At 56.1% G+C, this 14263-nt stretch overlaps 4 protein-coding genes across 4 annotated transcripts; all 4 read right to left on the bottom strand.

The window, feature by feature from the left end:
• Window positions 1–539: 539 nt before the first annotated feature.
• Window positions 540–1294, bottom strand: BGZ61DRAFT_3948 (uncharacterized protein). The gene is made up of 2 exons (XM_046242904.1): window positions 771–1294; window positions 540–641 (listed from the first exon to the last, which is right to left on the bottom strand). The coding sequence occupies exons 1-2, from the start codon at window positions 1148–1150 to the stop codon at window positions 626–628; spliced, it is 396 nt and encodes a 131-aa protein (XP_046111616.1). The 5' UTR covers window positions 1151–1294; the 3' UTR covers window positions 540–625.
• A 2619-nt stretch (window positions 1295–3913) lies between these two features.
• Window positions 3914–5548, bottom strand: BGZ61DRAFT_337033 (chromatin remodelling complex Rsc7/Swp82 subunit-domain-containing protein; the record flags this gene model as incomplete). The annotated part of the gene is made up of 2 exons (XM_046239020.1): window positions 3914–4388; window positions 4446–5548. The coding sequence occupies 2 exons, from the start codon at window positions 5546–5548 to the stop codon at window positions 3914–3916; spliced, it is 1578 nt and encodes a 525-aa protein (XP_046111615.1).
• Window positions 5549–6057: 509 nt separating this feature from the next.
• BGZ61DRAFT_511552 (uncharacterized protein) lies at window positions 6058–13269 on the bottom strand. Its single transcript, XM_046252123.1, has 3 exons — window positions 12998–13269; window positions 6570–12938; window positions 6058–6511 (listed from the first exon to the last, which is right to left on the bottom strand). The coding sequence occupies exons 2-3, from the start codon at window positions 12800–12802 to the stop codon at window positions 6244–6246; spliced, it is 6501 nt and encodes a 2166-aa protein (XP_046111614.1). The 5' UTR covers window positions 12803–12938; window positions 12998–13269; the 3' UTR covers window positions 6058–6243.
• On the bottom strand, window positions 13270–14109 carry BGZ61DRAFT_437103 (cytochrome b-c1 complex subunit 9). Its single transcript, XM_046244072.1, has 5 exons — window positions 14003–14109; window positions 13913–13935; window positions 13781–13846; window positions 13670–13718; window positions 13270–13616 (listed from the first exon to the last, which is right to left on the bottom strand). Exons 1-5 carry the CDS (start codon window positions 14003–14005, stop codon window positions 13560–13562), a joined length of 198 nt encoding a protein of 65 aa, XP_046111613.1. The 5' UTR covers window positions 14006–14109; the 3' UTR covers window positions 13270–13559.
• Between the last annotated feature and the right edge of the window lie 154 nt (window positions 14110–14263).

Genomic DNA, 14263 nt, shown 5'->3' with positions numbered 1-14263 from the left:
CAGCAATGTCGCATTGGGAGGACGAAGAAGGAAGGGCGAGAGGGTGACAGCATCAGCAAGCCCGTTGCCACGGGACCAGCTGACTGGCTGTCACTGCCTAGCCATCTTCTCCGCGTCTTGTAGTCGCTCTGTAGTCGCTGGTCACTGGGCTTCTGGGAAAGCCCGGGCCTAGAGATGTGACAGGCAGCGCATGGGGGCCGCGTGGGCGCGTAGGCACGTCTACTTCCGCAGGGACGACACCCTCTGTTGATGTTGCCGTCGGGGGATCAGGAATCAAGAACCGAGCATCCCAGGAATCGGTGCACCGGGCGCCGCCTAGTTCCCCATCCAAAGCCTCAAACCGTGCTTGGTGCACATGGCACACACATCGATCATGTACTGTACCATCCAGATACAGTATGGAACAGGCTCCTAAGTTCCCGGCGGAACGGGCTCGGGCGGCATGGCCGGGCATCCGTCGCGTAACGAGTCGTCCGGCGACACGGGTCAGCAACTTTCTTTGGTGGCGGCCGAAACGGGCGACGGAGCCTTTGCTTGGCCTCAAGCCTCTTCTTGGCTGGGTTTCTGGCTATCCGTCGGCGGAGACAGCCAGAGTGCCAGCTTAACTGAGATGAGGCGAGGTGTGTTACGTTAACGACAGCCTAAGCAGGTCACGGACAGTCAGTCACCCATTCTGAGTCGTTGCCACACCACTCGAATGTCGATTAGGCGTCGAGGCTACTCTATTCGGGCCTCTGCTGTGAGTAGTCTGGAAGTCCTCCCGCGCCTACCTTTTTTCCCTCGATTCTCGATGCAGATAGCTGCCGGCGGATTCCCACGCTCGGCCCTCCCTCGCATGCTGCAACCATCTCCATCCAGGACAGGTCGGGTACATACACACGGGGTACACACATGAGAGCTGTACAACGGCACAAGGGCACGATGCCCTCTGGTGACCATTCATCCAATCCCCGACCGGCAAGCTGGATAAACCATGGGGCAAGCCGCGTGGGCCACCAGTGGGCCACCCGTGGGGAGGCCAGCCGTCATCATGCATCCCAATGAACCCGCCGACGTGGACGAGGGGCACAGAGCGCTTCCGCCACTGGCGGCAACACACGCATGGAACCAACAAGGGGAAGAGTGGATGGCACACTCTCGCTCGACTCATCCGCTCCCGGGTATTCCAGCATCCCAGTACCCCAGTATCCCAGTCTCACCCGGCGGCATGAGCAGTTCCGTCCCCCCGGGCAGATGTCGACAGGTTTCCTGATCGTCGATTCCATGACGACGAGGGAGGCGACACCCTCAACTCATGACACAACGCGACTCATCGATGCCTAATTCGTAGGCAGAGTAGTCCCCATCTCCCGAGCGCATCCGTTCTCTGTCAGTTTACGTACCATGTAGCTTACAGCATTGTGAGCCACTTGTTTCGTCGGGGTGGAGCGGGCTGGACCCTAATTACTGCTACCCTGGACCTGGCCCGTCATCACCATCGCCTTCTTTTTTCTTCCTGCGTCTGTAAAGGGGATATGACGTTGGTCTCCTCGCCGTGATGGCATGTCCCACGTTGATTCGGATTTCCCAAGCAAAGATGACAGTCTTGACGAGGTGCAATGCGCATTTGCATATGACACGGTTAATTGCCTGCCGCGTGGCAGGAGATTACGCGAAGTGTCAGCCGGGGTCGAGTTGTTCAGCGTCGTGATAGTACTCACGCTGGTCATGATCGAATCGTTCATTCTAGGCAGGTCATACACACGGAGCACCCGGCGGCCATCAACCTGATGAACCAAACATATTTTATTGCGAGACGGGCAGGCCAGGATCCTCTGCCTGGGTGCACATGGGTTAGTGAAGACGCATCCGATGGTCTCACAGTTTGAAGTATGTTGAGCTGAGGTTGGTTGTTGCATGCCCTGGCATTTCGATGGTGAACACAGACCCGTTCGTGCTTAATACGTGCCTACACTCATTCATCATCGTGACTAACTCGCATGCTGTCATCTAAAGATGGCTGGTTGTCGTGGGTCACTGGAAATAGCACTAGAAGACGAAGCTGAAAATCATGTTTTCTCGTCACAAACAACTTGCGCAATGGCGGAACTAATCAGTTACATCATCGACCAGAGAGAGATGCTTCATAGGCTTTCTGCCTACCTCGTCTCCGAGCGGGCGTCTTGCAACTACCATTTCATCACCGGAGTAGCGTATACGAATAATGATTACCTGTCAAGTGGCGACAAAATCATGCCTAGCCACGATCTGGCTGACGTTTCGCTCAAACAGCAGAGCCGCCCGCCAGCCAACAAGTGTGCCATCCGAATCTCGGACGCAGGCGGTTCGCAGGCGCAGATCTAGACGGTGGACAGGCATATCGCAGAGAGGGGCATGTCTTGCGTCGATGTGCCCTCACTCTGCGAGATGAATGTCGTGTCGTCCATCTAGTCGCTGCCGCGTGGCAGCTCGGTCGAACCGCCTTGGACGAGCTGCAAGGCGACGAGGTCAAAGAGGCCGAGATCACCAGTCCGATCCAATCCAACCTGTCCGCGTTGGGTCGCTCTAGATTCCCGCCTTCTGCTCGGCACCGCAAGACCTACGCCTTCTCGCGTTTCTCTCCACTGCGGCTGCCGCCTGCATCGGACGCAAGCTCGCAAGCGCCCCGAATGCGGGCCAGGTGTGCTTCTCCTACAGTAGCATCTTCTGGCTACTCCTCTCGCTCCTCCTCTCGCTTCCCCTCACATGGAAACACGGCCAGGCCGCTTCTCTGTGCATGGCATGCAAGTGGCCAGCGGTACGGGACTGAGGGGACGCTTTCGACCCCACCACGACCACAACCAACACAGCCAAGGTTTCTCCAGTGCTTCTGCTTGGCAGTGTTTAGCCCCAATCTAGGCGTGGCCTCGGAGCTATTTTTGCGTGAAATAAAAAAAAACCATCGTGACCTGCATCAACTCAGTCACCCCGTCACCCCGCTGCGTGGGGCAAGGGTCCGCGAACAGAACCGTGAGGAATAAGAAAAGACAAGAGAGCGGGGGGTTGGGGCGTTGGCAAGCGCCGGCCTTGCCTTGACCGGTGCGGTGCCGTGGCCAGGGTCTTGAGTCTCGACTAACTAGTCTTGCATCGTGAACAAATACATCCATCCTATCAGGCCATCTGTAAAAGAGACGAAGAAAAAAAAAGCCGAAAAAGAACGCGAGAACACTTGCTCTGTGCCGAGCGGGTTCGATGGAGACGAGACTCCCACAGAACTTGTTCGTATTGCACTACACGCTCTGCTCCCCTCGGTCTCTCCCAGTCCCATGCCGGTATTCGGCCTCGGGCTTGTTCGTGCGTTTCGGGTCAGGAAAAAAATTGGCATGGCGCCCTGGTCTGAAAATTGCACTACCGAACCTCCGAAGAGGACGGCGACGATGACGACGGTGCCGATGCCGAGGACGCGAGTTGTTTTCTTGTCCCTTTCCCCTCTTTGCCGTTCACGCGTTCCATTCTCGTGGGGGTCTTCACACGCCAAGGGGTGGAAAGCTTTGTAATATCACTTTGGTATTCCGAATTGTCTTGTCTCTGTCTGGCTCTTGGCTCTTGGCTCCTGGCTCCTGGCTCCTCTCTGGCCCGGTTGCCATCTTCAAGTCAAATCAGCGAGCCAGCCCTGAGTTTATCCACGACTCCCCAACGCCTATTTCCTCTGCCTGTTTCCCCCGCCCCTATCCCGCAAAGCCGAGCCCGGCCCGCGCCATGCCCAGCTTCCGGGAACAATCCGACCATCTCAAAACAATAACCGTTTTGTTGTCGTTCCCAGTGGCAGTGGTGGTGGCGGGTGGGTTGTGGCGATAGTAGTATACAGCAAAATCAGCAATCCTCCAACGCTCGTCTTCCAGAAAAACACAATCAAGTAACAAGGACTTGGGACAAGCTTGAACTAGAGAATTCGTCATGTCATGCTGTACGGCACAATTGCCTTGTCGATGATGGGTTGGCGACGGGACATGTGCTCGCTCTCGAGACCCCATTGTGATCGCCATGTCGTCTGCTTGTCGACGGCCTGGTCAAACGCCTTGCGGCACTCGGGTGGCAATAGGTCCTTGATGTCGTCGGGTACGGCCGACAGCCCGCTGAACGACGCCAGGAAGTCTGCTGACTCGGCCTGGTTGTCCGCCGCCGAGATGACTCCAGCTGCCGGCGTCGCAAAGTACGTGTCGGCAACGTAGAAGTTGCGAGCCATCTTGGGCGGGATCGGGGGGAATACGGCAGTGCCCTCGGCACCTCCATCGTCTCCGGATGTGACCTGCTCGAAGCGGGCTCGCGTGGGCTGCATCGTCACCGGGTACTGCATCACGTTGGTGTGGATGTCATAGACGCCCGCATTGTTGAGCTTCCTTATGGCATTGATGCTGGCGTTGAAGGTGCTGCAAGGCAAAAAAAGGTCAGCATGCACGACTCAAAGGGGAAGAAGCTCGACCTACCTTGCCTCTCGGGCATGCTCTAGCATCCAGTTGACATCATTGACGTTGACCTTGCGCTTCTTGGACTCGACCTTGCCGTTCGGGACCGGCACTGAAGGCACATTGGTGTGATAAACGGCACTGGCGCCGTGCCACGCCACGTACTGGTTCTTGTTGTAGGGCTGTCCCTCGACGAAGCGGTCTTCGGGGTCGGCGAGCTGGCCTTCCACGACGCCGTCCGCGCGGGCCTGGGTGACGCCGTAGTCGTCGAATATGCGCTTGCCGCCGACGACGATGCGGGCGCCGAACTCGCGGAAAACGGACCGGGCAGTGACGATACCTATCGAACGGCCCTTGTAGGAGTGAGGGATGATTTCCCGCTCAATCATGTCCCTCTTCTCGTCGTCGTCCACAATGATCTTGTAAAGCTTGCGGTGCTTGGTGAAGAATAGGTAACTGTCGCGGAAGCCGACGCATCGCGCAGGCTCCGTGGACAGCATGTAGAGTCGGTTCTCGCGGCCCAACACCGTAAAGGTGCGGCAGCGGTACTCGCGGCCGCCCTGGAGGTTGCCCTCCTTGTCCACCTTGGTCTCGCCCTCGGCGTCTTCAGGGAGGACGCACTCGTCTTCGGCGATCTCAGCGACGGTGCCGTCGGCGTCGATGATCTGTTCAGCCTTGGGAGCCGAGGGGCCGCCCTTGCGACCGCCGCGTCCTCGCCATCCACCGCGGCCACGGCGTCGCGGAGTGTCGGCATCCCGCTCGGGTACCGTCACCATGTTATCCCAGTCCGGCGGGCGGTTCTTGGGCGGGCGGCCGAGGCGCTTGCGTCTCACGACGGGCTGGGGCGGCGGCGTAGGTTCCTTGGCCGACTCCTCGTCTTCCTTGTCGCCAGCATCTTCGTCCTCGTCGCCCGACTCCTCCTTGGGCTGGTGGTCTCCATCGTCGTCGTCGTCCGGATCAGGGACCGGCTGCTGCTCGTCGGCGGCGACCCCGGCATCGGGCATGGCCTCGTCTTCGACATCGGGCATGGCCTCGTCTTCGACATCGGCAAACCCTTTGGGCGTGCTCTCTGTGGATTTGGAACTGCGCGTCAGCTTCAATCGGATCTTCTGGCGCGGCGCCATGGCGAAAATGAGTGACAATGGCACGCGGCGACGGGCAATTCAGCGTCTTTACGTCGCGCGGGCGAGGCAAAAAAAGGGTGGTGGAAGCGCGGGCGTGGGCGTGGACGTGGCGGGAGTAGAAGTTTGCGGTGCAAGACGGAGATGGCGATGGAGAGAATCCAAACTCACCTAGAGCAGCCGCCGCCCGCTTGGCGGCAGCGCGGCCAGATCGTCTACCTGCCATGATTGCGATGCGGTGCGGTGCAGGTGCGATGCGGCGTCCCCCGTGAAGGCGATGAGCGAGCCCAGAGCGTGCAGGAACTCGGCGAGAATGTGATGTAAAGGTCGAAGCTGTTGCTGGGTTGTTGGCTGGCTTCTGCACTGCGACCCTTTCGTTCAGGTCCCAAGCCTCGAGCCACGGTTGGGACGCGCCTTGGTCGCATTCGCTCGCTGTGATTGGCCTCAGGCGACAGTCTCGCAAGGTGCCGGAACCAGCCCCGCACTGTCTGATCACACTGTCTAACCACACTGTACAATACAAGAACCGCATTCTGATGGTTTGATTAAGTATGTCCCTTGGCTCATTCTAAGAGATGCGATGATGTGATACAAACACTCTCGACCAATACACCTGGAATCACCATCCAGCCTATAAACCAGAGAGTTGCCGTCATAAAATATTGCTCTCTACAATCCTCTCTCCCCGATCCATCCGTCTACAGAGTATCCCAGCCTCCATTGTTAATCTCCGCCTCCAGCTTCCGGCTGATCAAACTCGGTACTCCGTGGTTCAGCACCGTGCTCCGGATCATCGAGTCGTATCTCTTCTGGTTGAGGAAGAGCTGTCGCCCATGTCGCAGTTGCGGGTCTGTCTCGCCATACTTATCAATGTACGGTGCCGGCGTGAAGGATCCGGACATGCGGAAGAGGTACACAATTGAGCACTTCCGCACGTTGAGGAAGACGCCAATGTTGCGCTGACACCTACAATTATATCAAGTCAGTCATTCATCCCGCTGGAACTGCACAAGACACCACTTACTTGCGCATGTGCTGTTGAGCGCCGCCAATCTTGGTGTATTCCACCCCATCTGGGGATGAGTTCGTCTTCTGGCAGCATGTTCCTTGACTGCAGAAGAGGTCGCCGCAGAAGAGACAGATGACGGGATCCGTGAGCTCCTTGCCTGTGGTCGGGCACTTCCGTCTCGTTGCTTCTTCAATGAGCGTGTCGTAGTTCTTGGGTAGCCCGATCAACTCGAATATGCCGGGATGGCTGAGAACTGCTGAGTGAGGCATCTCTTGGTCGCCTCCAGGCCACATCACCTGGTGCTTCACCCACCCCGACACCAGTGCGCCAGTCGTCTTGGGCCATCCGCAGGCGGCTGAGTTCTCTGTCACTGCGGCACACATTTCGTCGAAACTCGGCACGCGAAGTGTTTCGGTCAGGCGGTCGAGCTCGTCCGCATCTGGGGTAGGTGAGATGTGGCTATTGAAATCTACGCCGTACCTGACATAGAGGAAGATGACGCTCTTCCTCAGGAACGTCAGGGCATACTTCTTCGCAAAAGTGTACCACCCTTCGAGAGTATCGACGCCCGGCTGCTGGAAGCCACGGTTCTCCCCAAACTCGGCGCCATCAGGGAACTGCGCTGCGTGGAATTCCAGGCTAAACTGAGTTACTGCAAGGGCAAAGTCGGCAAAGTTGTTAATTGCAGGGTCTTGAGTCTGCCGGTTGGTAAGATTTCCTATCCAGTTGGCAACCGGGATATTTCGGCCCATGTGGTACACAAGCTTGACAAGCTCTGCCAGGTAGCAGAGCCGAAGCACATGTGTTATCTCTGCCTTTTGGGTTGGCACTAGGCCATACGAGCATTCGACTAGGAAAAGGAAGGAATCCATGGTCAAGAGAGGTGGGTACACGTCCAAAGGTCGCCGGGCATACGGAGTACCGGTTCCAAAGTATCGTGACATGAATAGCTGGCAGTGCTGTCGTTCGCTATCCTTTCTGAATTCGGCATCGATGCGGTTCTCGGACCCCGAGTGTCGCGCTCCGACGGAGATGTAGGACGAAACTGTTTCTGAAAGGATACGCAGGTGGGTAAGGACATGCTCTGGGATCTTCTCTAGAAGCGTCATGCCTGGTTGTACTTCTGTTCCTCGCTGCTGGATCTCCACGGAAGAAATACTGAAACCAACCGACTTGACTAGTGTGTCGCTAGAGTAGAGGTCATCTGAGCTGTCGCCCTTGGCGTCAATGATATGCTTGGTGTGCAAGCCGTTTACCCGGAGCGTGTCTCGTAGTCGGCGGTAAGCCGTTAAAAGTTCCATCTTCAACTGACTGCCCTCTGTTGTCGGTGCTGTTGACTGAGGTTGAGGCTGAACCGGTTCAGGCGAATTCATGTCGGAGAATGCGAAGCTGGCAGGGGTGCCGACAGCCGACGAGTGAGACTCCGAATCTTCTCGCCCCCAGGATGCCTCTGACGTCGGGTTCGCCGGCAGGAGCGTCTCCACGAGACTGCCGGGCAGACTGGGAGTATACAAGTCGGGGAACGGCGGTTCGTCGACCTCACGCGCCTTGCTTCCGCCAATCCAGTAAGCGGAACTCATCTGCTTTTCTAAGAAGTCCTCAAAAGTCCCCTGGGATTGCAAGTAACTTGGGTAAGATTCATCCAGTCCCTTCCAGATGATTGGCACGAAAGCGTTCCCAAGCGCTTTACAGAGTGGGCATACGAATTCGTTCTTCCTCGTGTCTTCGGGGTGGTGCCTTGCAATTTGGTGAGTATGTCGTCGAACCGTCGCATCATAATAGACCTCGAAACAGCGGTAGTGCATCATGTGTCCGCACCCGCTGGCCACGGGGCCTGCTCGAGATATGTTGGAAGAAAAGCCCTTGCCAATGGTCTGCCGTTCCGCAAGGAAGGATTCTCCACGGGCGTTGATTTTCTCAACCATCTTCCTGTTCTCATGGGCGATGCCAAAGGGTCGAACGTCTTCTGCTGATCGATCAAGACTGCAGGGGGTCTGCGATGCCTCTCGGACGAAATCAGGGTCCTGGAAGTCCGTCTGTCGAAGGATACGGCTCTCGTTAAACAGCGCAAAAGTTCCATACAGACGGCGATCATCCAGATCTTCCTGACAAAGGATACAAGTGCCGACGGGATACTTCCAGTTGTGCTTCCTTTCTTCTGACTGCTCTGTTTCCTCTTCGTCCTCATCTAAATCAGAGCCCCAGTCGATTGTCCCTTGATTTTCCATGAAGCTCTTCTGCTGCTGCTGGAACTGGGCCATGACCTTCGCTTGGCGGCTGAGAGCAGCCTTCTTCCGTCTTTCGCGCTCTTCTTCGACGGACGTATTGGCCGGTGATGACGTGTTGATACGATCAACTGAGACACCGAGGCTCACATACGCTGACTCGAACGCATGGGGCCGCTTCTGCTTGAGTCGCTTGAGTACGAGCGCAATTTTGGGATGAACTGATTTGAACTCGTCCTTGGTAGACATCATGTGCAGGAGAGCCACAATGGTTCTGGAGTTTGGCGCCTCGGGCATGAAGTTGCTGCGGCCCCATCGTGTAAGAGCAATGTAGACAAACGATTTGAGTGACTCCTCAGTCATCTCGTTCTCATCACTCTTGTCTTCGAGAATGGCGATCAACATGAGATGAAGCACGACTTGCAGGAAGGTCTCTAGTCGTGTGAACGGCACTGAAGGAGTGAACTTCTGCGCCACAAGGGGATACAGAAGCGAGTAGTAAATGACCTGGGAAAACATGCCTGTGCTCATGAAGGCGCTCAGATTCTCGAATAAGCCCGAGAGCACGGGACGAGCCTTGGGCTCGTAGACAATCTCTTCGACTGTCTTGCCCGTCTTCTTTGCCATTTTCTTTCGGTATGCCATCTCGGACTCCTCGCGTTGGTTTTTGTTATAATGCGCAATGTAAGGATCGATTTCCTCGATGAACTCAGGGCGGAGCTCGAAAGTCCCGACGTCAGAAACGCCCTCAGGAGGCTTGAATGTCGCCATCTCGTCTAGAACGCGGTGGAAATCCTCCTGCTCTTGGTATTTCTCGGGGAGTTTGTTGCAAATCTCATTGAACGATAGTGGCTTAAAGCACAAGACATGGGTAATGTCACGGCGCATGGCGAGGAGCCGTGAGTTGGTCTCATCGTCTGAGGGGATTAATGATGTTCGGTCGCTGAGGAGGACGATGAGAAGATGGATCATGTCCTCCACCACGTCCAGGTGTTGGTTATCATCCTGAGCCTCGGATTTCAGCTCAAAGAGTCCCTTGACCCAGCTCTCCATCCCGAAACGGTCGATGATAGAAACGAGCACCCGACTCGGGTCACAGATGACCAGAGCTGTTTGGAGAAGGAAAATGTCTCGGTGATGAGAGACATCTCTTTGGCCAACTCCACGGTAAGTGCTGGCTTGGTGTCGTAGGCTGATTCCATTGCGAACCCACATGTTTGCTTTAATCTGGGCAAGCCAGGCACAAACACGGAGAGGAAAGTCGAATGCCGCAATGAGATAGTCATCAGCGCTATAGTCCTTTCTGGGCACCTGTGGACGACCCATGAGCTTGGGCCTCGACTTGAGTTCCTGGGGCGTGAAGCTCAAGAGCGATTTCAGGGTGGAGGCGGGGAGAGACCGTCCGCATTCAATGAGCCATGACAGTGTGTAGTGCAGTGCATGGTGGAAGCTGATTGCATCCTTTTCAACCACAAACTTGACCACATCATATGATGTTGCGTCCATGTCGAATTCAAAGTCGGTCAAAGTCTTGAACTGAACTTCATCCTTGACCTCGGATTGTTTGAATCTGTGGCGTTCAGCCCCGATTGAGTTCAAGATGACTGTCTTCGCAGTGAATCGGATGGCTCGTTGTAAGTAGTGAATCTCATCTGGAGGACAGTTTCGGAACGCTTCGGCGAGGTTTCGAGCTTGCAGGTTGATCTGGCGCGTAACCAATGATGCAGTTATCCATGAATCAGCCTCATACTCGACGTGCTCGACGACAGCGCGCACATTGGGGCCGATACACTGGTGAAGCTTGACCAAATCCAAGAACTGCATAAGGTATCTTGGCTCACACCTGACCCGCTCTTGGACATGAGGTGCTCCAAAGAGGTACTTCAGATCTTGATAGAAATGGTACATTCGTCGGTTCGTAACAGATCCACTCTCAAACGCCAGGACCGCATCGGGGGAGACATCCCAGGGATGGCCGACCTGACGGGTTGTCAAGAATGTGTATAGTATGGCCAGCAAGCTAGTCATGAAGTTTCCTCGCTCGACAACCTCTGCCGTAATGGAGGGGGTCGTCAACATCTGGAGGGAGAGGTTGATGATGGAATGATCCGGCTCTCGGTCTCCAACCAAGTACAGCTGAGCCAGGATCGTGTAAAGGCTGGCAAATCTGAGGGCAAGAACTCGCTTGAATTCCGGAATCTGCACCACGGTTGATATATATAGTGCTCGGAGGTCATTTCTGACCTTCTTCCACATTCTCAAGTCGAACAGGAGAAGCCAGTCGAGACGAACACGTCGGAAGACATCCTCTGCGGGAGGTACGTTCTCGCGCTGTGTATAGACGGCAGGGGTCTCTATCCAGTACCGTCCAGGTCGTGGTGTCATCTTCTCGGTCTTTCCTGGGGTCTTGGGGATTTCGGCATTGGCTTTGGCGAAGATCGATGGAGCAATCAAATCCACAATAGGTTCCTCCGAGTCTGAGGGTGTTGCTTCTCTGTCCTGAGTCGTAGTTCCGGGAGCTGTGGCGACAAGGACCGCTGGGGTAGCGGCGACAGCACCAGCGGGAGGTGGAGGAGGGGGTGGTGGATATCCGGCCATTGTGGCCTCGTCTTCTTCCAAAGCCTGGTCAGACTGGCTCCAGTTCATGCCTAGATCACCAACATCTCCGCGAGCATCAACCATCATAACATCGTCATCATCATCTTCGTCCTCATCCCCCCCCGCAACGGAGCTAGAAGGGGAATGATTGCCCTGGTCATCCATATCTGCATCACCATCATCCTCCTCATCCTCGGAGGAGTCAGCTGCCTCAAAGTCCAGACCTGTTGCATTTCCAGCGGCAGCTTGCAGTGCCATGATAAAGCGGGCGTTCATGCCGTCGAAGCGATGACGGGACTCCACCATCTGATCGTCTTCCTCTTCGTCATCGATCAGCCCCAATGTATGGGTGGCCGAGCTGCCCTGACGCCATGACTTCATTACCTCTTCGCAAACGGTGCGGCGAAGAATGTGGTTGTCGTGGCCGACTGCGCAGCCCGAGATATCACTTAGCCATTCCACCAAAGTCCCACACATCTGCTCACGGAACGTATCTCTCGCCGATCTGATTGTCACCGTAACTCGAATGGCCTCCATGATTGTGGCCATATGGAGGAGCCTATCCACATCTGGCAAATACGTCAGAATGCTGCGTCCGATGGCGTCGGTTTCCCAAGCGTTTTCGGCAGCGGCACGACGACTCTTGCGACAGGCACGAGCAACCTGATCCTGAACTTCCTGGACGGTATGTTTCTCATCGTTCCATAGAATCAGTGCGTAGTCTTTGCAGGGCTCGGCGTCTGGGCCATAATACTGGGACGATAACCGCGACGTTTGCTCGTCCTCGATGATGGACTCCTTCGTCTTAGCCTGGCGCAGTTGCTCGGGGGAGCACGAGATGACGTCGCAGACGTAGTCGAAGACCCGACCGATGGTCATCTGTAAGTTTGCGACAACATCCTCCGGCAGCCCAGCTGCCTCCTTCTCCTTCCCCTTGTGACCATCCGCATGCATGTCGGAGTGGATTGTGCAGAACAATGGCGTCCTCCAAGCTTCATCGTCGCCACAGTCGCAGCAGCCACTGTTGCCAACTGAGATTTGAATACGAACCATATGTCCGGTGTGGTCGGTCGAGTCGAAGCACCGGCTGCAAAGGCAGCAGGTCTCATCGGTGCCGCAGGTGCGGCACATGTAGGACGCTTCGCCAGGTTTGAAGATGTGACCGCATCGTTTGCCCCTCGCTGTCTCGGTATATTCGGCTCCCTCAACGGCACCCTGTGCATCACTAAGCTTCAGGGTATCGCCTGGCTTGCCATCTGGGAAGAGCAGCCGCATGTAGTCGTTGCTGCCGCCGGCCAGTGACCAGAACAGACTCCTCAGCAGCTCTCGGGAGGCTTCCTCGGTGTAGCGGTAGTTGAAGCGGGCGGGCAGCTCCGCCAGGAACTGGCAGAGCTGCTGCTCCTGAGTTGACATAGAATGTTCCATGTTCTTCAAGACTTCATGGTAGCCCTCGGTGAAGGGTTCAAGGGCGCCGGTCCGATTGCGGTGTCGGTGATGTCGTCAAGTAGTGGGGGGATTCGCAAAGGCTGGCGAGTGTCGGTGGAAAAGGACAGTGGGATAACTGCAGCCACGAAGGAGTTAGCATCAAATAGGGCCCGTCAAGACCCAAATGCGACGTACCCGTAGATCAAAACCAGTGGATGGACTCGCAGCAGTGTTATTGCAGTGTTCAGGTCGTGGAATCTTGGGCGGTGCTCTGCACTCGGGCCCGCTGTATCCTGAGGCTGAAGTGTGTTTTGGCCACTGCCCCTCGGTGACTGCACGGTCGACGTCAGATATTAGGCTGCCTACTCGGTACTCCCTGAGCAAATGGCAACCGGTAAGCGGAGGGATCGAAACCACGTGAACAACAGCAAAGGAAGAGTTACAATTATGAGCGGTACACTTGATGAGTCAGATAAGGCCTTGAGCAGATTTTATTTGTTTTTTATTTGTCAGGCTGGCAGCAGTCAATCAAGGCGACCAAATGTGGGCGTGGGCGGGCGGGTATTGGCCACTGCGCTACCAGCCAATTCCCCTCGGTCGGCATTGCATCACGAGTCTCCAAGACGGCCAAAAGTAGCATCCAGACGACAAAGGGAAAACGCCCGTGATCCTGCCTCTATTTCTCCTATAATTTGTACACGGCTACTGGCACAGAGTGAATCCCTCGTCCGGCCCTCGAAACGGTGTCTCGCATCCTCTACTCGTCATCCTCCTCGGCCTCGATGAACTTGTGTCGGATATCCTTCCATTGGCGCTGCGATCTCGTTAGCACCCTAGCAACCCAATTCGGGGCGCGGCAAAACCTACGCCTCGGTTGTGGCTATCCCAGATCTTGTCCATGGTGTTGTTGAAGCCCCTAAAACCCGCAATCAGCATCCTGTCCCGTTGGCCCGAAGGCCGGAGGAGGGCCATCCTTACACCTCCCAGGCGAAACCGGCGGTGAAGACGGTCGCGAGCATCAGGTAGTTCGACCGGAAGAAGGAGCTGCGAGGCAATTCGGGTCAGTATTTGGGATCGTGGGTATCTCGTCTCGGTCGTCGCGGGACTTGCCTGTAGAGCCGGCTGGTGATGGTCTGGGAAGGGATGCGCGATTAGCCAATGCGGTCAGTGACGAGGGCCCGGAGCATGCCAGGGACTTACCATCTTGGCTAGTGAGCGCAATTGAGCGTCTGAGATGCAGCTTCGAATAGGTGATGGACGTGAGGCCGGCGGTTTGAGGGTTCGGTTGCGAGATGGAGAGGATCCTCTGAGATTGTCAGGCCAGGAAATTCGCGAAGTTCCGGGGACAGCTTTAGGCCACGCCTGATTGGCTGGCTGCGCTCGCACTCCCGAGACCCGCTTTTCTCGTCATGCTTCAGCTCCAGCACCCTCGAATCTGAATGAGATGCTGTAGAACGAACC

Source organism: Ilyonectria robusta, assembly GCF_021365365.1.
Source record: "Ilyonectria robusta strain PMI_751 chromosome Unknown BGZ61scaffold_1, whole genome shotgun sequence".
In the NCBI taxonomy this organism is placed as follows: Eukaryota; Fungi; Ascomycota; class Sordariomycetes; order Hypocreales; family Nectriaceae; genus Ilyonectria; species Ilyonectria robusta.
This window is presented reverse-complemented; position numbering and strand designations above follow the sequence as displayed.